Source organism: Bubalus kerabau, chromosome 4, assembly GCF_029407905.1.
Source record: "Bubalus kerabau isolate K-KA32 ecotype Philippines breed swamp buffalo chromosome 4, PCC_UOA_SB_1v2, whole genome shotgun sequence".
In the NCBI taxonomy this organism is placed as follows: domain Eukaryota; kingdom Metazoa; phylum Chordata; class Mammalia; order Artiodactyla; family Bovidae; genus Bubalus; species Bubalus kerabau.
Genome location: NC_073627.1, coordinates 76131479 through 76154180, shown reverse-complemented (window position 1 = coordinate 76154180; position 22702 = coordinate 76131479). Strand labels below are relative to the sequence as shown.

Genomic DNA, 22702 nt, shown 5'->3' with positions numbered 1-22702 from the left:
GAGGTTCTTGATATTTCTCCCGGCAATCTTGATTCCAGCTTGTGCTTCTTCCAGTCCAGCGTTTCTCATGATGTACTCTGCATATAAGTTAAATAAGCAGGGCAACAACATACAGCCTTGACGTACTCATTTTTCTATTTGGAACCAGTCTGTTTTTCCATGTCCAGTTCTAACTGTTGCTTCCTGACCTGCATACAGATTTCTCAAGAGGCAGATCAGGTGGTCTGGTATTCCCATCTCTTTCAGAATTTTCCACAGTTTATTGTGATCCACAATAATATCTCTTCTAGATATAGTAAAATACATAAGATATTCTACCAATTTATATTCCTGTAGATATCCCCCCAAACTTTTTGATTGCCTTCATGTGGACCAGTTGCTCTCTACACTTGATGCTGTTGTTTAGTCACTAAGTCATGTCTGACTCCATGGACTGTAGCCTGCCAGGCTCCTCTATCCATTGGATTTCCCAGGGGAGAATACTTGAGTGGGTTTCCACTTCTTTCTCTAGGGGATCCTCCAGACCCAGGGATCAAACCTGTGTCTCCTGCATTGGCAGGTGGATTCTTTACCGCTGAGCCACCTGGGAAGCATCTCTACACCTAGTTCATGGATATTATCCAGAGATTTTCCTTCACCGTAGTCCTGGAGCTTCTCCTTAATTCGTTCTTAGGTTGGAACTTCTGCTTTCTTACTATCCTGCTTTTCTCTTCCTTGTTTGGTGGCGCACATTTATGGCAGAACACCTCTATGGAGACTTTGCATGGCTGAAAATATCTTTACTTTTACCTTCACCCTTGACTAATAGTTTGGGCATTAAATTCCCATTTTATATCCAAGTTGAGATATTTTCTCCTCCAAGTGTTTAAGACCTCCTACCATTGTTAGCTTCCAATATTATGACATTCAAAGCCATTCTTATCCCTGACCCTTACCTATGACCTTCTTTCTTTCCTCTTTAGAAATGTTTGAAACTTTCTCTGCCCCCAGTACTTTGAAATTTTACAAATATGAATGTTGATGTGGGCCAGTTTTGTACCCATTGTTCAGGCACAAAATGAGACCCTTCAGTCTGAAATCGCAGGTTCTACATTTTTGGGCAAGTTTCTTGAATTATTCCCTTCACAATTTCCTTCCCTCCCAGGTGCCCTTCCCCCTTTTCTCTTTCAAAACTCTTCTTATTCAGTTGTTGTACTTTCTGGACAAGTTCTCTAATTTTCCTAGCTTTTAATTCCCAGGTTCCATCTTCTCATTTTTTTGTCCTACTTTTGGGGATATTTCCTTGAATTTATCTTGCAAATATCCTTTTTAACTTTAAAAAATTTTCTGCTAGCAAATTTTTTATTTTTCCAGGAGTTTCTTACTCTGTGATACATTTTTTATCGTAGAACTTTCTTTTCTCATCTATGTAATATCTTTACATGTCTCCCTAAAGATATTAATGATGGCTTCTAAGAAATAGTCTCTTCTCCTTATAACGGTCTCTATTGCCTCTGAGCTGCTTATATTCTGTTTGTTTTGTTCTTATTCTCTTATGTGAGAGATTGTTCTGTTCTCTAAAGTCTTCATTGTCTCTCATATTTAGGAGTGGAGGACTGAAAAAGCTATTTGAAAGAATGGGTCAACTCAGGGTTTTACTGTAGGCTGATCTGGATGGACTATTTTACAAGTGAACCTCCAATATTTGTCTTTAATATTTTTTTTTTCATGTTGTTTGATCATCTTCAGCCTTCTCCTTTGAGAGCAGTCAATTTTCTGGGAGCTGAAGGGAAACGAGGGCTGGCAACTGAGCACCAGCATCCTGCTGTGCACTTGATGTGTTTTCAGTATGATATCAGTATGATATATCCAGGCTTGACGTTTTCCAGTCTAGAAACTTCCCAGTGACCAGCCTACAGTTCTCTACTGGGGAGAGGAGGAAACAATTACTCCGGAGTGTGGAGTCAGTGAAGCTCGCTGGGCATTGAAATGCATGGTGATGTTGTTGTTCAGTCGCTCAGTCATATCCAACTCTTTGTGACCCGTGGACTACAGCATGCCAGGCTTCCCTGTCCTTCACTATCTCCCAGAGTTTGCTCAAACTTACGTCCACTGAGTCGGTGATGCCATCCAACCATCCTATCCTCTATTGTCCCCTTCTCCTCCTGCTCTCAATCTTTCCCATCACCAGGGTCTTTTCCAGTGACCCACAATGTGGTATTAGGAAGTGGGGCCTTTGAGAGGGGACTTGGCAGTAAGAGTGGAGCCGATGATCTTTTTATTAATTACTCAAGTATAGTTGATTTACACTGTTGTATTCATACTAATTTCTGCTATACAGCAATGTGACTCAGTTATATATATTCTTTTTCATATTCTTTTCCATTATGGTTTATCACAGGATATTGAATATAATTCCCTGTGCTATACAATAGGACTTTGTAGTTTATCCATCCTATGTATAACAGTTTGCATCTGCTAATCCCAAACTCCCAGTCCATCCCTCTCCCTCCCCATTGGAACCACAGTCTGTTCTCTGTATCTGTCAGTCTGTTCTGTTTTGCAGATAAATTCATTTGTATGATATTTTAGATTCCACATATAAGTGATATCATATGGTATTATTTGTCTTTCTCTTCCTGACTTTTGTTGTTGTTATTCAGCTGCTAAGTTGTGTCTGACTCTTTGTGACCCCATGAACTGGAGCATGCCAGGCTTCCTTGTCCTTCACTATCTCCCTGTGTTTTCTCAAACTCATGTTCATTGAGTCAATGATGTCATCCAGCCATTTCATCCTTGTCACCCCCTTCTCATCTTGTCCTCATTCTTTCCCAGTATCTTACTTTACTTAGTACGATAATTTATGCGTTCATCCGTGTTGCTGCAAATAGCATTACTTCATTTTTTAAATGACTGAGTAGTATTCCATTGTGTATATGTACCACATCTTCTTTATCTATTCATCCTCTGATGGACATTTCAGTAGCTTCCGTGTCTTGGCTATTGTGAATAGTGGTGCTATGAACATAGGGGCGCATGTATCTTTTTGAATTATAGTTTTGTCCAGGTATATGCCTAGGAATGGGATTGCTGAATCATATGGCAACTCTGTTTTCAGTTTTTTTAAGGATGCTTCATTACTGTTTTCCATAGTGACTGCACCCATTTACATTTGAGGGTGGAGCCCTTGTGAATAGCATTAGTGTCCTCATAAAAGAGGCCTCAGGGAGCTCCCTTTTCCCTTCTGCCATGTGAGGGCACAGGGAGAAGGCCCTGGCTATGAACCAGGAAGTGGGTTCTCACCAGACACTGAATCTGCCACCACCTTGATTTGGACTCCACAGTCTCTAGAGTTATGAGAAGTAAATTTCTGTTGTTTATAAGCCACTCAGCCTATGGTATTATTATAGCGGTCCAAACGGACGAGGACACCAAGCACAAGCTTCTGTCCCCACTGAAGTCCCATAACTCTTTGGACCTCTCTTTAGGTTTGGTTTGGTTGATAGAGGTCACCCCGACATCTTCACATGATTACAAGCTTCCTTAAGGAGGGATCAACTCTTAGGCATTGGAACCCTTCAGACTTAGTAGGTAGGCAGTATTTGTTGATGCAGTCCAAGCACGTGTTGGTAAGAATTTCCAGACACAAAGCATTTCAGAAGGGAGTGACTTTATCAAAAATAAAGAACAGAGATAATGTGGGCACTCCAACCTCCCGACAGACCAGGGAGATTCGACAGTTTTCATGGGTTAGTAGCCAAATGTGTAGCCTCAAGATGAAGAAAAATCCTGCTGGAAGGTTGGCATTAGGTGATTGGTTGGGGTGCCATGGACTGATTACCAAGAGGGGGAATTTTTGCCTAATTTGGGTTCAAGAACCTGGCTAGTGATAATTACAGGGGCTCTTATTGGCAATGGTTACAAAGGGGCTAAGTCAGCTTTGGAGGTGGCCTTTGTTCTGGGCTCTGCCTCTGTGGCCTTGGGGCAGGTCTCAATGGTGCTGTGCATCAGTGGAGAAGAGCTGGTGAAGAGCACATGTTCGGAGCACGGAGGCAGCCAGTCTCAGGTCTTGTCAAGGATGCACCAGTCCTCCCTGGGTTCTGGGAAGACTGGTCCATTGTCATGGGCTGAACTGTGTCCCCTTCAAGTTCACATGTTGAAACCCTAACCTCCCCCTACCACTATCTCAGAATGTGACCATGTTTTTAAAGAGATAGTTGGGTTAAAATGAGGCTGATGGGTAGTCTCTAATCCAGTCTGACCGGTGTCCATGACAAAAGAGGAAACTCAACAATATTATGTTGGGCTCTGCCACATGTCAATGTTGTAGAGCAATTGTTCTCCAATAATTGTATTTTGTTCTATAAATATATATATATATGAAATCCTTTGAACAACCACCTTAACACAGCCAGTTTAGAATATTAGCTTCTGAAGGTGAATGCTCAGATTATGCCAGATACAGGGAGAACAACTGAATAGAGGAATTGGAATGGAGTCATTTCCCTTTTAATTTAAGGGAGTCCACATTCTTCATTTTAATGAAAAGGAATTCACCCAAAGTTTATTAAAAGTTCAAATGACTGCGCTATTCATGGCTTTTGTGGCTGCCATTTACATTTCATTTTTGAAGAAATCAATTTTATAAAATCAAAAAAAAAAAAGAAGAAGAAGAGGAAACTTAAATACATGGGAAGATACTAGGAGAGTGCAAACAAAGGAAAAATGGTGTGAGGCTGCAGTGCAAGGCAGTCTTCTATGGAATAAAGAGAGGTCTCCAAGCAACCTTGCTGACACCTTGAACTTCTAGCCTCCAGAACTGAAGAGAATAAATGGCTGTTGTTGTAGCCACAAAGTCTGTGGTATTTTGTTACAGCAGCCCCAGCAGACTAAGACACCCATGAATATGTATAGTGAACCAGGTTCTAATTTACCAAGCAGACACTATTTTCATTTCTATATAGAAATTGGAGCAATTTCTAGGCTCAAATTGGCAAAATCTTCTCTTTGTTATAAGCCAGTGATAGAAGAAAACAGAAGATTATGGAGAAAATGTAAATATTTCTCCCCACTGGAAAAGAAAGTGCAGTGTATTTGATTGTTTTGTGGCTGAGGTCTTTATTAGCATCTTTTACAGCAAGGAGTATATATGTTCCCTTTTCCAGGCATAATGAGATTTCCGTAAAAGCTGGAGAAAAACCACGGGGTAGGGTCTGATTTGATCTGTTGCTTATTAGTCCACTACCATTATTTCTAAAACTCTACACCCCAAGAGAACAGCACTTTAAATACTTTTAAAAGGTAGTTATAGATTGCATTCAATCTCTCTCTCTCTCTTTTTTTTTTAATTTGGCTGGACAGCACAGCCAACATGTAGGATATTAGTTCCTCAATCAGGGGTCAAACCTGTGCCCCTTGCATTGGAGTTTTACCCATTGGACTCCCAGGGAAGTCTCACAATCTCTTTTATTTCCAGTTTTACTGTGATTTACTGTAATTGACACATAGCTCTGTACACATTTAATGTGTGTGTGTGTATATATATGTGTGTATATATATATATATGCATAATGATTTGACTTATATCCATCATGAAATGATTATCCCAATGTTGAGTGAACATCCATCATCTCATATCAACATAAAATTAAAGAACTAGAAACAAAGGTTTTCCTTGTGATGAGAACTCTTAGGATTTACTCTAACTTTCACATATAATGTACAGCGGTGTTAATGATATTTATCATGTTGTTGATTACCTCCCTAGTATTTACTTATCTTGTAACTGAAAGTTTGTACCTTTTGACTGCCTTCATCACTTCTTCTTCTACTTCCCACCTCTGGTGACCACAAATCTTATCTCTTTTTCTATGAATTTGTTTTTGAAATATAATTGATCTGCAACATTATGTTCGTTCCTGTTGTACAAAATAGTGATTTGATATTTCTGCACACTTCAAAATGGTCATCAAGATAAATCTAGTTGTAGAAGTCTGAAGATGAAATACGTTTCCTGCCCTTTTCTCCCTTCTCCCTCTGGGACCCTTATAATACAAATGTTAGTATGATTGGTATTGCCTCAGAAGTCTCTTTGGAGAAGGCAATGGCACCCCACTCCAGTACTCTTGCCTGGAAAATCCCACGGATGGAGGAGCCTGGAAGGCTGTAGTCCATGGGGTTGCGGAGGGTCGGACACGACTGAGAGACTTCACTTTCACTTTTCACTTTCATGCATTGGAGAAGGAAATGGCAACCCACTCCACTGTTCTTGCCTGGAGAATCCCAGGGACGGGGGAGCCTGGTGGGCTGCTGTCTATGGGGTCGCACAGAGTCGGACACGACTGAAGCGACTTAGCAGCAGCAGCAGCAGCAGAAGTCTCTTAAACTGTCCTCATTTGCTTTTTAAAAATTAATTTACTTTGGGGTGCGCTGGGTCTTTGCTGCTGCACATGGGCTTTCTCTAGTTGTGGAGAGTGGGGGCTCCTCCTCGTAGCAGTGCACAGGCTCTAGAGCGCAGGAGCTCAGTAGTTGTGGCACGTGAGTTTAGCTGCCTTGAGGGCACGTGGGATCTTCCTGTATCAGGGATCAAACCCGTGTTCCCTGAATTGGCAGACGGATTCTTAACCAGCGGGCTACCAGGGAAGTTCATCATTTCTTTTGATTCTTTTTTCTTTCTTCTGTTCACCTTCAGTGATTTCCACTACTCTGACTTACAGCGTGTTGATCTATTCTTCTGTATCACCCAATCCACTGTTGATTCTGTCTAGTGCATTTATTTTATTTCAGTTGTTGGATTCTTCATCTCTATTTAGTTCTTCTTTGTTTTCTAATTCTTTGTTAAAAACTTCTAACTTGTGACTCCATTCATCCATGCTTCTCCTAAGTTCTCTGGGCACCTTTATGATGCTCATTCAAAAAGCATAAATAAATACCATTATCAAAATAATGAAAATTGAACAGTCTCAGTGAGATGCAAAGAAATACATGCATAGATATAATCCTTAATTGTCATCAGTTACTGCTACCTACTGTTAGCTCCACCCAATCTGGGCTTGAGTAGGAATGTTTCGATCATGCTGAACTGTCTCACCAGTTGTTCCAGAGTTTCAACAGTTCTACCACGTTTTTAAAAATTTCTACAACAGATTTTGATTTCAGAGAGAGAAAGACCCAATCAACAGGCCTCCGGTTTCTTTCTACCTCTGTGTACAGCTTTTTCTCATTTCCTAACTCAAAGCAAAATCTGCCTTTTTCTCCATGTGATGCCAAAAGACAAAGGCCACAGTCACGTGACTTGTCTTCTTTCCAGAAGCAAGAACCCCCATGTTTCTGCCAGGAGCAAAAATCAATAAAAAGCCCTGTATAAAGACTAGGCAGCAAGACTTTAAAATTGAGAATTGAAGGGGTTTTTATTACTGAGGGTGTCTAGAACACAGCTTCACCCAGATTTCATGGCTCATTATCAATTTTCTCTTCATCCCTAAATCAGATTAAACCATGTGGCTGGGAGAAGGGAAGATGTACTGAGTTGTGACGTGGTATTTAGATAGAAGAAAATAAACCAGCACACATTCGTATTTTTCTGGGTAATTCAATTGGAATGGAGAGAAATGCAAAAGAAACAAAGGAACTGAAGGTCAGCTAGTAATACAGACTATGCATGGTAAGATGCTTTCAAGAAAAAGAGAGGTCACTTTTCAGTTCTCTCCTTGACATGGAAATCCTGATGCGGTTGTATTTTAATAATAACTCTTTTAGGGATTTCCCTGGTGGTCCAGTGGTTAAGAATCAGCCTTCCAGTGCAGGGGTTGCAGGTTTGATCCCTGGTTGGGAAGCTAAGATCCCACATGTCTCATGGCCAGAAAACAAAAACATAAAAGCAATGTTGTAACAAATTCAATAAAGACTTTAAATGGTCCACATAAAAAAAAAAATCTTAAAAAAAGCACTTCATTTATCCCATATTGTCAGATAATGAAGTGCTCCACAAATTACACATTCTACTATGTTATTTAGCACTTAAACATTTTTGTTTTTAAATGTTTTAAACAAAAAAAAATTTTGAAGTGTAGTTGATTAACAGTGTGGTGTTAGTTTCAGGTATACAGCAAAGCGATTCAGTTATAAATACATACTTTTTCAATTCTCTTTCATTACAGGTTATTGTTATTGTTTAGTTGCTAAGTCATGTCTGACTCTTTTGCCACTCCATGAACTGTAAGACCGCCAGACTTCTCTGTCCATGGGATTTCCCAGGCAAGAATACTAGAGTGGATTGCCATTTCCTCCTCCAGGGGATCTTCCCGACCCAGGAATCGAAGCTGCATCTCTTGCGTGGCAGGTGGATTCTATACCATCTAAGCCACCTGGGAAGCCCCAAGGTATTAAAGGTATTATATATAGTTCCCTGTGCTGTAAAGTAGGTCCTTGTAGAAACATTTTTAATTTTTACAATTTCAGTGCCGTGCATTCTGAAATGATCGTTTCTCTGCTTTTGTAAGCAGAGCTTCTTGGCATAATTTAACATTTTAGGTGAGTCAGAGTCACCATTTCTTATGATGATGTAACTGTGGCAGGATCCACATGGCATCTCCTAAGGAAGAGAGCTGGGGATGAGAAAGAAGTGCCATGAACTCAGCCCTGCCAGGTTGAGATGGGACTAGAAGAGCCCATTTCAGTTCAAGCAGTGCTTTAGTGACATCAACCCAGAACAGGGTGGATTAGAGGCACCTTAGCACAGTCTTGCCAAGAAACAGAGGCCAAGAGCAAGCTCTCCTCATATGAAACAAGATAGTATTGTTTACTACAAGAATAATACCAATAGTCACTTTGGGACTTCCCTGGTGGCCCAGTGATTAAGAATCCGCCTGCCAGTGCAGGGAACATGGGTTTGATCCCTGATCCTGGAAGATCCCACATGCCTCTGGGCAAGTATGCCTGTGTGCCAGTACTGAAGCCCGTGCACCTAGAGCCCGGGCTCCACCACAGTGAGAAGCCCACACGACTCAACAGAGAGTAGCCCCACTCACTGCAACTGGAGAGAGCCTGTGCGCAGCAACAAAGACAGTGCAGCCCCCAGACTAAATTACTTTTAAAAAGCAATAGTTGCTTTGGAGAAGTGTGCTTGCTCACAGATGAGACCATGGTTCCTGCTGGTGGAGATGCTCGAGTTAAGTCTTTAGGAGCCATTCCTCCCTACTTTTGAACTGACACACACGGGCAGAGGAGTGTCTCCATTACCCTCTGGCCAAACCTGAGCTCTGAAACTTTCACTGGAAGGTAGACAAAGGGTGGCATTCCCCAAGGAGGGTGTGTGGGGCCTGAAGGGAGCTGCTGAAGATAGAACGTGAGGAAGAGAGACCATGGGAGGTCAGGAGACGGGGCTGCTGGCAGTCTCAGTCTGGCAGGGTCCTCTGCGCATGCTTAGCTGCTCAGTCTTGTCTGATATTTTGTGACCCCATGGACTGTAGCCCGCCAGGCTCCTCTGTCCATGGGATTTCCCAGGCAAGAATACTGGAGTGGGTTGCGAATTCCTTCTCCAGGGAATCTTCCCAGCCTAGAGATTGAACCCACGGCTCCTGCATTGCAGGCAGATTCTTTACCCCCTGAGCTATTAGCGAAGCTTGGCAGGGTCCTCTGCTTCGTGGCAGAGGTCATGCCTCCTGTCCTCCTTCTGCTGTGCTCTGAGACCCACCCAGCCCTGCAGGAGGTCAGCCAGTCTGGAGAGTCCAGAAACTTGACCAACAAAGCTATTGCCTCCTGATGCCACAGACTGCAATGGAGCTGAGTGCCCCCTGCCTTCTTCCCCATTCTGCTCCAATTGTGAAAGCATCTTGGCAGTGCCTCCTCATCACCAACAGCCATGGGCAGGCGGTATTCCAGGCCTAAGAGACTAAGAGGGTTATTCCAAATCCTCCTCAACCTCCCTGCCCGCCCCGCCAAGACTAGCAAGGACCACCCTGCCGGACAAAAAGGGAGGCACCCGCTTCGACACCCGGGTTAGACTCGCGTCTGTGTTTAGTTTCTAGACGCCTCCCTCATCGTTCAGCAGCAAGTTCCAACTCTGTTCATTAAAAAGGATGAGGCAATTAAGTGGTTGTTTTCGCCAAGGGTATCCAATCTAATCACGAAGAAACATCAGACAAGCCAACATTTTATAAAACATCTGGCCTATGTTCCTTGACAATGTCTGAGATTAAAGGAAGCAAGTGAAATACTTGATCCTGGGTTGGATGCTGGATGAAAAAGTATTGCTTTGCCCAGGTCATAACTGGGCAGTTGAGGAAATTTGGACGTAGACTGTGGATAAGGCAATAATATTATACTAATGTTGAATTTCCCGAATTTGATCATTATACTGGAGTTATGTAAGAGAACATACTTGTTTTTATGGACTACACTAAAATATTATGGAGTGGAGGGGCATAGACATACAACTCCTCTGGAATAGTTGAGAAAGGTATGCACAAGCACACACATTCCCACTGAAGAATAATAAAGCAAGTGTGGTAAAATGCTGGCATATTGATACAGGGTTGATGGGAGTTCTTTGTACTGTTACAACTTTTCAGAGTTTGAAGTTTTTTCAAAGTAAAAAGAAAAATGAGAAAAAGTGATAGCCATGCCAAAAGAAAAGATTATGAAAGGACAATTCAAGTGGGAGAAACTTAAATAAATACAAAAAAGGGTTTCAGTATCAGTAACAACCCATACAATACAAGATGGTAATATTAAAAATCTGATCCCGTGAACCTACTGAACAAAACAATAATATCCATTTTTTATTTTTTTTAAATGGTATTAAAAAATGGTAACACAGGAAATATTCCTGCTAGTAAGCAGACAGGTTTTCTGGAACAGTTGAGACTTTAAAGTGCTCTTTTACTCAGATCCTATAATGGAATTCTTAAAAAATTTATCCTAAAGATAAAAATCAGAGATAGAGGAATTTTGGAATTGGGACTCCTCAATTCTATAACTTACCAGTTACACAGTAGAAAACGCATATATTTTTTATTTGGGGTTGCTTAAATTTTGGATATCTAAGCATAATTGGAGGAGAAGGCAATGGTACCCTACTCCAGTACTCTTGCCTGGAAAATCCCTTGGATGGAGGAGCCTGGTAGGCTGCAGTCCATGGGGTCGCTAAGAGTCGGACACAACTGAGCGACTTCACTTTCACTTTTCACTTTCATACATTGGAGAAGGAAATGGCAACCCACTCCAGTGTTCTTGCCTGGAGAATCCCAGGGACGGGGGAGCCTGTTGGGCTGCTGTCTATGGGGTCACACAGAGTTGGACACGACTGAAGCAACTTAGCAGCAGCAGCAGCAAGCATAATTGGATACCTAGACATAAAATGACACCCCACTCCAGTACTCTTGCCTGTAAAATCCCATGGGCGGAGAAACCTAGTAGGCTGCGGTCCATGGGGTCGCAAAGAGTCAGACATGACTGAGCGACTTCACTTTCACTTTTCACTTTCATGCATTGGAGAAGGCAATGGCAACCCACTCCAATGTTCTTGCCTGGAGAATCCCATGGATGGAGGAGCCTGGTGGGCTGCTGTCTATGGGGTCGCACAGAGTCGGACATGACTGAAGCGACTTAGCAGCAGCAGCAGACATAATATGGATGTGATAATTGAACTATAAAGAAAGCTGAGCACCAAAGAATCGATGCTTTTGAACTTTGGTGTTGGAGAAGACTCTTGAGAGTCCCTTGGACTGCAAGGAGATCAAACCAGTCAATCCTAAAGGAAATTAGTCCTGAATATTCAATTGGAAGGACTGATGCTGAAGCTGAAGCTGTAATATTTTGGCTACATGACGCAAAAAACTGACTCATAGGAAAAGACCCTGATGCTGGGAAAGACTAAGGGCAGGAAAAGAGGGGACGACAGAGGATGAGATGGTTGGATGGCATCACTGACTCAATGGACGTGAGTCTGAGCAAGCTCCAGGAGTTGGTGAAGGAGAGGGAAGCCTGCCATGCTGCAGTCCATGGGGTCGCAAAGAGTCAGACACAACTAAGCAAGTGAACTGAGACATAATTCAAAATTCTTACTAGTTTTTCTTTCTTATAATCACTGTTCTAAGTATCATGGTCAAAATTTGCTTCATAAATAAGTTGGAATACTTTCCTTTCATTCTGATTTTTAGAATACTGTGTATACACAGGAATTCCAATTTTTAAAATTGTATTTGAAATCACCTATAAAGTTGTCTATCTCTTTAAAAAATCAGAGCTAGAGACAGAGATAGCTGTATAAGAGTATTCTCTACAATATTATTTACAGTGGAGAAAAACAGCACCATCTAAATGTCCAGCAATAGAATAATGGTAAGATAAATGGTAGTATGGGCTTCCCAGGTAAAGAATCTGCCTGCCAGTGCAGGAGACACAGGATACATGAGTTTAATCCCTGCGTTGGCAAGATCCCCTGGAGAAGGAAATGGCAACCCACTCCAGCATTCTTGCCTGGAGAATCCCATGGACAGAGGAGCCTGGTGGGCTGCAGTCCATGGGGTCACTAAGATTTGGACATGACTTAGTGACTACACAACAACAAAATACATCTATACATCAGAATACTGTGCAGCATTTAAAGCTGTGTTTTCGAAAACTATTCTTTTCCCTGCCCACCTCCCAGTCTTCTGAGCAACATACCTTTTCCTCTTGTCTACTCCAGAATCAAGGGCTACCCTGAACCCCAGTCGTGATGTTTCTGATAGTAGCATTCTGCTTTATTCTAGCCAGTGTCCCATTTCTTGGGCAGATGGATCGGCTATGACTTAGAACTTGTGATAGAGTCCATGGGTCAGACCAAGAACCAAACTAAAGAGTCTTTTTAAAAAATTATTATAATTGAAGTGATTATAATAACAATGATTCACAGTGTTGTGATAGTTTCTGTAGTACAGCAAGGTGAATCAGATATATATATATGTACATATATATACACACATATATTGTATACATATATATGTATACATAAACGTATATAATATATATGCACACACATATATGTGTATTTATGTATATATTCTTTTTCATACTCTTTAACATAATGGTTTACTACAGGATATTGAATATAGTTCCCTGTGCCATACAGTAGGACTTTATTGTTTATCTGTTTTACATATAGTATTTTGTATCTGCTAATCTCAAACTCCTAATTTCTCCCTCTTTACCCCATTTCCTCTTTGGTAACCGTAAGTTTGTTTCTGATGTCTGTGAGTCTCCTTCTGTTTTGTAAATAAGTGCATCTGTGTCATATTTTAGATTCCACATATGAGTTTTTCACTCTTTAGGTATTTTTCTTCAGTGAGGTACAAGTTTCTCATCCCTAAAACTTTAGAACTTCCTGAGGGTTTCATTGCAATAGAATAAAAATGAAATGATGTGTTCTGTACTCGACTTATGCCAAAAGTAACCATATATGGATTTTCTATTGCCTATAAAGTTCCCAAAGTTGGGTGATGTTCTTTATTAGCTTTTAACCAACACGAGTAAATCTGATTGTCTGTAGGCTGGTATTCCATCCCCTTGGGGCTAAGCCCCAAGAATTAAATCTTATGTTTTCGGGGGGCCAGCTTTGCTGGGGGACATTCTCAGAAGGAAGTTTTGCATGCCCCTCCGCAGCACTGCATTCTCAGCAACCTCTCTCAGGCTTCTGTGCAGCTTCTCCATCTCCTTGTATTCACTTTTGACATCTACAGAAGAGCATCAGGAGTTAGTGTCCTTTTCAGAAATGTCCCCAGGAAACAGATCCCCTGAGAGTCCTGTTTTGACTTGGGTCAACTGTCCCAAAATATGAGCTCAGGAATGGAGCTTAGAGATTAGATGGTCCAATCAGTGTATTTTATAAACAACTTGATCAAACCAGGCATTGTTGCTCTTACCTTAAGGCTTATCTGATCATAGTGGGCACCTTCAAAATAAACACAAACTTACCCATAGAAGAAGTCTGGGAAATCAGTGGGTCTTGACCAAGGCTTCACAAGTGCTCAGTGGAAGGAGATACAAAGCACACCCCATGCCAGACCTCCCCCAGTCTTTTCCAGGCATGTCTCTCCCACTCCACTCCCTCTCCTCCCAGCTGTCCCCATTCTAAATTCTAGTGCATTTGCTCCATTTTGGCATCTTGGGTTTTTAGCCTATGGTCTGCTACTAGATGATATCCTTGTGATGGTTAATTTTATGTCTCCACCTGTCTGAGTTACGGTGCCCAGATAGTTGGTCACACACTATTCTGCATGTTTTTGTGAGTGTATTTGTGGATGAGATTTACATTTAAATCAGTGGACTCTGAGTAAAGCAGATTCCCCTCTGCAATGTAGGTGGGCCTCATTTAATCAGCTGAAAGTCTGACTAGAACAAAAGGCGGGTCTTTCCTGAGCAAGAGGGAATTCTCCAGAAGACTGCTTTTAGACTTCATCTGCAACAATGGCTCTTCCTGGTTCTCTGGAAGACTGCCCTTGAACTTGAACTGCAAGTCCTTCCTGAGTCTCCAGCCTGCTGGCCTCCCTTATCACATGGACTCATGAACCTTTCCTAGTTGCATGAGCCAGTTCCTTAAAATGAATCTCCTTATGTGTGTTTGTGTGTGTGGGAGACATACACATCCTGTTGTCCTGTTTCTCTGGAGAACCCTTGACACACACAGTCCCTGTGAAGGGACAGTTCAGGCTGACGTTGGGGTTGGCTCTGGCATTGATCCGAAAGCCTCTCCAATCCCCTCTGAGCCTCTGTGCCCCATAGCATGACTCAGACTCCCCTACCCTGAGCTGGCCAGTGATGGGAGCCAAGACTGTGACCAAGAAGGGAGTCCAGAACCCTGAGGCTGTTTGTCTTGCTCCCGAGTACACAAAGGTTGTATGTATTTACCTGCAAGCTCCTTGTAGAGCCCATCCCCTGGGGACGAAGCCAGGGTCAGCATGGTAGCGATACTGCCCTTCACCTTCTCCGTGATTCCATTCTACACGACAAAGGACAGTCATTCTGTTAGGATGGTGCAGTCTAAAGGGGAAGGAATCTTATGAAAGGGACCCCACCCCATTCCCCAACCAGAGAGTGTAGGGACCAAGGTTGCCGAAACCAAAGTCAAGTCCAAGGGTGGACCCCCTGAGGATACCCTGGGTGACTAGAGTCATCAGGACAACATTTCTGAGGAGTCCCACCTGCCTTCATAGCTCCTTTCCTAGACTCGGTGATTGTACTCTGATGCTGAAGAACCAAATCAGGAGTAATGAGGATGCAGAGAGGCATAGTGGAGGTGGGGGTTGGGGGGAGGAGAACAGATACCACACAAGCAGAAAAAGAGGCAAAGCACTGATCATCATCCTCTTGTCCCACCGTGAGTTTAGTCACTGCCTAAGTGTTTGTTGACCTCCTGCTTTTCATAACACACCATTAATATATACCTTTCCAACTGCCTGAGATTTGTCTCCTTGCTACTCTCAGTCCTTTTATCAGCGAAAACCATTTCCTTCTTCCAACCATCTCTTGCTACCCTTTGAAAAACACTCGACTCTCCACTATGCTGACAGAGCCTAGTTCTGAACCTTCACCTCCGGACTCCAAGACATGATCTTTTCACAATGAATGGACCACAGTTCTGGTCTCAGCTGCATCTGTGAACCTTGTGCTAGTGACTTTGGCCCTTAGCTTCACTGTGAGATCGGAGAACGGGAACCCTCTGTGGTCTCGCCCAGTTGCACCTTCTTGCATGTCTGTCATTTAAGATACATTTGTACATGATCAATGTGCTAATCATTTTTCAGTGCAGTTGTTTTCTTAGGCACCTTAAAGGCCAGAAGGCCAGTTTTTATGTACTCAGTGGGGATTGGCAGCTATAGAGTTTGGCAAATTTTCTGCAGGTGTTTGTAGGCAGCAGTAATATGTGAGATGATGGAAACTCACTGCTACTGATAAATGAGATACCTCTTAGCCCGATCCAAGAGAAATAACATGCTTCGTGTCGTGCAGAAAGGGATTTTCCAAAACTGTGGTGATGGGAGGAGAGGAGATTGCACACAAGAGGTTGGAGATGTTTCAGGAAGCAGGTTGGTCCAGAGGTGGACGGAAATAGCAAGGAGCTGGGTCCTTGGGAGGTTGGGAGAGGTCAGCTAAGCCTGGACTGAGGCCGATGAATTTGGAAATGCTATTGGCCAGGGAGGGGCTAGCAGTAGCTTGGACTAAAGCAAAGAATTTATATTACTTGCAGAGGAGGCTGGCAAACTAAGAGACCCAGGACTGGGACTGGATGGTCCAGGTGTACTTGACAGAGCACTGAGTTTTGAGGAAACTGTCAGGGACTGTCTTCTGAGAGGGGACAGAATCTCACCAAAATCTATGCCAGGTACTGTAATGAACAGATCTATAATAGTTGGTTGGCATTTATCTATAGGTATTTTATGTAGACAAGACATTTTCCCTCATTAAAAAAAGATCTGGGGACTTCCCTGGTGGTCCAGTGGCTAAGACTCCATGCTCCCAATGCAGGAGGCCTGGGTTCGATACCTGGTCAGGGAACTAAATCTTGCAACTAAGACTGGGTGCAGTCAAATAAATATTTTTTTAAAAAGTATATCTTGAGATAATACTATTTCTAGAGCTAGGTTCGGAGAAGGCAATGGCACCACACTCCAGTACTCTTGCCTGGAAAATCCCATGGATGGAGGAGCCTGGTGGGCTGCAGTCCATGGGGTCGCTAAGAGTCAGACACGACTGAGCGACTTCACTTTCACTTTTCACTTTCATGCATTGGAGAGGAAATGGCAACCCACTCCAGTGTTCTTGCCTGGAGAATCCCAGGGACGGGGGAGCCTCGTGGGCTGCCATCTATGGGGTTGCACAGAGTTGGACATGACTGAAGTGACTAAGCAGCAGCAGCAGCAGAGCTAGGTTACTTGGTCCCAAATTCTCACACTTGAAACTTGCTAGCTCTGTGACCTGGTGATACACCTCTGTCTGGCTCAGTTTTCTCATCTGTAAAGTGGGAACGATCGTAGCACCTTATCTCACCGACTTGTTGGGGATTCAATAAGCTCATGTTTGTGAAGTGCTTAGGGTCCCCTCGAGATATCACGGTGATCTTAGTGATGACTCAGGAAAGAGAAAGGGTGTGGGAGAGAGCTGGAGGCACTGAGTTTCTAAAGTCACAGACTGAGGCAAGCGCGAGCCAGCACGTGATGGTGGTAGAGGCGGAAGCAGGGTGAAGGCTGGCCCCTTCCCCAGCATCATGGGCGTCAGTCAAGCCCACTTTGCAGAAGGCATCCGGCTCTATCTGGGCTCAAACAACTACTACTTCCTCCATCTCTGCCCCTCTTTCCCGTGCTCCCCAAGGAGTCCTCTGGGACCGAATGCAAACTGCATAAGTCAAATACCTTCAGCTGCTGGAACTGGTGCTGCATCCTTTCTTGCGCCCGTTCAAACATGCCCTCGGCCACCTGCCGGTCCACCCCTCTTCTGAGGACATCTTTCATTCTTTCACATGCTTTTTTGCCCGTGATCTGTGCAGCCTCTGGCAAAAATGACAGCCACAGTAACACCTCAATGAGGACCTGCTTAGATATCCTTAGCATCAGAAATAAAGACAAGCAAACCAACTATACACACATACACATATGCATATACATACAGACACACATATAGACACACCTGGGGCTTCCCAGGTGGCACAGTGGTTAAAAAATCTGCCTGCAATGCAGGAGAGTCAAGAGACATGGGTTCAGTCCCTAGGTGAGGAAGATCCCCAGGAGTAGGAAACAGCAACCCACTCCAGTCTTCTTGCCTGAGAAACTCCATGTACAGAGGAGCCTGGCGGGCTATAATCCATAGGGTCACAAAGACTCAGACACGACTGAGCACACGTATACACACCTACATAACCATATGTATTTGTATATATATAGTCACATATGTAGCACCATTTTATACACTGTGGAAATAGAATAACATAATACAAAAAAAATCAATATTTGATCATTTTCATGTAGAAAACCTAATGAGTAAGCAGAAGGTTACAAAATTCCAAACCCCACCACCCACCCCCGAACAAAATCAATGGGACCAACAAACCAAGAAAAAGCTGACAAGTAGTTTACAGATACTTAAAATAAGAACAAGAATTCAATAAATGGCTTTTATAGTTTAATTAGCTGAGATGCAATGCAGAGAGAAGCAAGATGTCTAGATGAAGGGTGGATGGAAAGAACTGGAACAGATAAAAGCGGTTCATGACTGACCTCTCCCCACCCCTTTGCAATTGTTGGGTTTTAACTTGCAGACCAAGAGTGTTATGGGGGCTTAGGACATAGAAGGACAAATGCTTTAAGGGGGGAACAGCAGACAGGACGCTAAAGGAGCTGACAGACCCCGGAGGAGGCAGAAACATTGCCCTTGGGGCCCCCACCTTCATAACAGGGCTTCAGGTCGTTCTGAACAGAGGTGGTGAGAGACTCATAAATCTTCCTCTTCTTTCTGAGGATGTGTTCCTCCAGGTCTCCCAGGATGGCACTTATCTGAGAATCCACATCAACAAAAGGCCATTTGTGACAGTCCCTTGACAGAAGCAAGGCAGGGGTTTCCGAGGGCTGTACCATTTCCTCTGCCCGGGTTCCTGTTGGCTGTTCCCATCTCCTCCGCTACCAGGCTGTGAGCTCCTCCCTCACAGGCAGGAACCTTGTCTTGTCATTTTTTTTTTTTTTGGCCATGCTTTGTAGCATATGAGCTCTTAGTTCCCCAACCAGGGATGGAACCCAGGCCACCTGCATTGGGAGCACGGAGTCTTAACCACTGGACTACCAGGGAAGTTCCAAAACTTTGTCTTAAGCATCTTTACATCCCAAAATGCTTCCCGTAGTGTCTGGTGCCTCAGACAACTCAATAAGTATTTGCAGAGTTGGACTCAGATGCACGCATGGTTATGGGATGGGGCATCTTTGGGAAGGGTAAGGGGCACAGGTGATTCTTGTGTAATTTGGGCTGGGCCTGTGCATAGTCAGGTCTTCCAAAATTCTTACACTGAAATCTTAAACCCCAGTGTGATGGCTCAGATGGTAAAGAATCTGCCTGCAGTGGAAGAGACCTGGGTTCAATCCCTGGGTCGGAAAGATCCCCTGGAGAAGGAAATGGCAACCCACTCCAATATTCTTGCCTGGGGAATCCCATGGATAGAGGAGCCTAGTGGTCTAGAGTCCATGGGTTGCAGAGAGTCAGACACAACTGATTGAGCACAAATGCAGTGTGATGGCTTTAGGAGTAGGGCCTTTGGGAGGCGATTAGGACTCAAGATGGAGCCCTCTCAGTTGGGATGATGCCCTTTATAGAAGAGTCCCTAGAGAGCTTCTGTGCCCTTCTGCCACGTAAGCACACAGCAAAAAGACAGCCACCCCTAAACCAGCAAGTGGGCCCAAGCAGACACCAAATCTGCCTGCGCCTTGATCCTGTACTTCCAGCCTCCAGAATACTGAGAAATGTCTGTTGTTTGTAAGCTTCCCAGTCTATGGTATTTTGTTATAGCAGCCCAAATAGACTAAGACAGCCCAGACTAAGAAAATGAGTCCCACATAAGAGTCTTGAGGACTCAAAACTAAAAAGTAATCTGCAAAAAAATGACACTTCTTTAAACTTCACTGCCGTGGATGGTATTTCATGATATTGGCAAAAATGAAGTCAGTGAGGCTATTAAAAGTGGATTCAAATGTTTATATAGCTAAAGACTCTTTGAAGATACTTCCTGGGAACTGAGTCTGTTTGACAATCTCAGCACTTATCATTGGCTGCTTCTCAAGGGAACAAAGCTTGCTGCCTCCAGGATCACTTCTCTCTCCTCCATCCTGCTATGTTCTGGATCTCATAGCATCTGTTATTAGGCTTACCCAGAGCCTAGACACTCCAAGGGAACAAGCAGGGAAAGATAGGCAACCTCCAAAATCCTGCTGGGAAGAAAACTACTACCCAACCTCATCGCCCTCTTCACTTTATAAGGATCTTACCTCCTGGATCAGGAAACTCTTTTTATAGCTGTCATATTTCCAGCCATTTCTTATCCCAATTTCAGTCATCTTCTCCTGCAGAGAGAGCTTAAAAGCATCTATGTGGGGGATCAGAGCTGAACCATCAGTGGGCTTCCCAGACCTACTGAGGAAAGCAAAGTAAAATGTTAAGAGACAGCAGCAGCTATTGTGGGATTAAAACAAAGAATTAACTAGCTGGTATTCTTGTACTCATTTGTAAGAGAAGGGGGATGAGATCTAATAGTTATAAAATTTCTATAATGTTCCAAGCACTGTGCTGCGCTAGGCCCTTGATATAAAAACCTATGAAATCAGTGCAATGACACCCATTTTACGGATGAGGAAATTGAAGTTTGGAAATGGTTGCTAGAATGTGTTCAAAGTCACATGGCTAGTGAGTAGCAGGGTCAGGCCTTAGACACTGATCTGTTTGACCTCAAAACTCACAGTCTTTCTGCTACTCAAATGTTCCCACTTGAAAGAGTGGGATGAACTACACCTTAAAAGATGGGCAAGGTTTGTTGTTGTTTAGTCACTGAGTCATGTCTGACTCTTAGTCACACCATGGACTGAAGCCTGACAGGCTGCTCTGTCCATGGAATTCTCCAGCAAAAATAGTGGAGTGGGTTGCCATTTCCTCCATGGGATCTTCCCGACAAGGATTGAGCCCAATGTCTCCTGCATTGCAGGCGATTCTGCAGATTCTTTACCACTGAACCACCCAGGGAAGCCTGTGTAAGGTTTAGGGATGTGAAAAGGAGGAGGCAGCATTCTTCCCAGGGACGACATAGTGAACTAAGTTGCAGGACATCCCAGGGGGTATGAGGTGAGCAGGTGAGCAGAGGAGAGGGCAGAGGCTTGAAGTCCTAGATCTCTACCTGTGCGTCAAGTGGCCGGGGAAAGCTGTGTGATTCCTCCCAATGGCAGTGTGTTCATTTGCAAAAAGACCAGAGCCACTTCAGAGGGTTCTTGGGAGGATATGATAACATGATGCATGCAAAGTGCTTAGCATAGTTCTGGAATGTCTCAGTAACTCTCTGCTGCCCTCAGATTGGTAAAAGCCAGGGGGGGGAGGGAGGGGTGGGAAAGGCCAATTGGAGCAGGTGGAATGTCTTGAAGTCTATTCCAAGGAATTTGGAGTTTACCCCACAGACATGTAAACAGGGTGAGTGGGCATAGGTGGAATGGCATGATGAAAAACAAATTTAAAGGAAGGTTGGGGGGCAGGGAGCATTGAGCAAAAGTTGAATGGTTCAAATAGGTGGTGGGCCAGGTGAAGAATGGAGACTGAAGACAGGTGAGGAATAGAAGACTGTTTCTGTGGAAGGAGGTTTTGGAGGCCAAGGAAGAAGGGAAGGAGCAGGCACTGTGAAGGCTCAGGCCCCAAACCCCATGCCATGTGTCAAAGAACGAGCAGAGTCGTCCTGAGCCATTTTTCCTTTTCTCGCTCAGGGAAATTTATGAAGACTGTGTGTTTCCTTAAGTCCACACTCTCCAACCAAAATACCCTATCCTGGGCCCAGGTCCATAAGAAAATGGATCCCCTGCTGCCTGTAGGAGATATTTGAAAAATAACAGGAATTATAACATTAGTCTCAAAGTAGCGTCTCCAGCTGCACTCCGGGTCACCACAGGAAAATTTTAAGTAAACCCAACCAAGAAGGCTTTTGTGTTTTGCCAAAGACTGAGTTTTCCTCCTCAAGTTGCAAGCTACTCTGGACCCTTCCAGATCCCAAGAACAAATTCTTGAAGATGAGACTCTGGCCCAGGCATTCTTAGGATGTTTGTTCAGAGAGGAGCCAAATGGATTCCTTTACCTAAAAATGCGCCCAAAAACGGGATCAATCTGTTCGTAGATGGGCTGTGTGATGGCTTCATTCAGATCAATTCTCGCAAGAGTCCTGGAGGCATAGATGCCATTTTTCAGGCAAACCGCTTTCAGAGTCTGGTGAAAGCCCTGGTTTCCTCTACTCCTCTGGATAAACAACAAGATAACAGGGTTAGTCGGTACCTAGAATTCATGGAATCAGACCTACACTGCCTCGTGTGTGTGTGTGTGTGTGCGCATGTTCGTGCTCAGTCAGACATGTCCAACTCTTTGTGACCCCATGGACTGTAGCCCACCAGGCTCCTCTGTCCAGGGGATTCTCTAGACACGAATACTGGAGTGGGTAGGCATTTTGTCCTCCAAGGGATCTTCACAACAGAGGGATCAAACGCACATTCCTGCATCTCCTGCATTGCGGTTGGATTCTTTACTACTGAGGCACCTGGGAAGCTCATTCAATTAGTCTAAATTTTAGTAAAATGAAATTATCAGTAATACTTGAGTACTAGTTTAGGATCTATTGGGGATGTTTTAGTCTAGATCCCAAACACTATAAGCAAGAATTACTGGGAAGAGTAGAGACATGATCTTCCAATTAAGCTAGTCATTATAAAGCTACACAAGAGGATAGCAGTCACACCACTGGTCAGCAGGAGCTTCCACTCTGAGCTCCCAAAGCATCCTCTACTGTCTCTGCTCACATACAGCAGCTTCGCATTTGTCTCTTTACTCATCAGGCTGCTGCGATGGATCATCAGCTGGTTGAGATTAAGCCCAGCGTCTCATCCATCATGACGTCCTCACCATCTGGTCCTGGCATATGTCATGCTTGGTAAACATGTGTTAAATGAGCAGTTCTTAAATACACATG

General features: G+C 43.6%; 2 protein-coding genes across 8 annotated transcripts in view; one reads left to right on the top strand and one right to left on the bottom strand.

The window, feature by feature from the left end:
* The window catches only part of ELP3 (elongator acetyltransferase complex subunit 3), a 219600-nt gene that overhangs the window by 24067 nt on the left and 172831 nt on the right, over positions 1 to 22702 (top strand). For 3 of the 7 annotated variants that reach the window (XM_055577781.1, XM_055577785.1, XM_055577786.1), the window contains exon 3: positions 8139 to 8360. The exons of the other annotated variants lie outside the window; for them this stretch is intronic. The gene's annotated coding sequence lies outside the window, so the exon portion shown is untranslated. The remainder of the gene's footprint in view (positions 1 to 8138; positions 8361 to 22702) is intronic. 7 annotated transcript variants of the gene reach the window in all.
* The window catches only part of NUGGC (nuclear GTPase, germinal center associated), a 42641-nt gene continuing 33386 nt past the window's right edge, over positions 13448 to 22702 (bottom strand). The window contains exons 13-18 of the mRNA XM_055577778.1: positions 21821 to 21978; positions 19983 to 20124; positions 18398 to 18506; positions 17370 to 17506; positions 14869 to 14959; positions 13448 to 13694 (exon numbers count right to left, since the gene is read on the bottom strand). Coding sequence (XP_055433753.1) covers positions 13555 to 13694; positions 14869 to 14959; positions 17370 to 17506; positions 18398 to 18506; positions 19983 to 20124; positions 21821 to 21978 — 777 coding nt within the window. The 3' untranslated portion in view covers positions 13448 to 13554. The remainder of the gene's footprint in view (positions 13695 to 14868; positions 14960 to 17369; positions 17507 to 18397; positions 18507 to 19982; positions 20125 to 21820; positions 21979 to 22702) is intronic.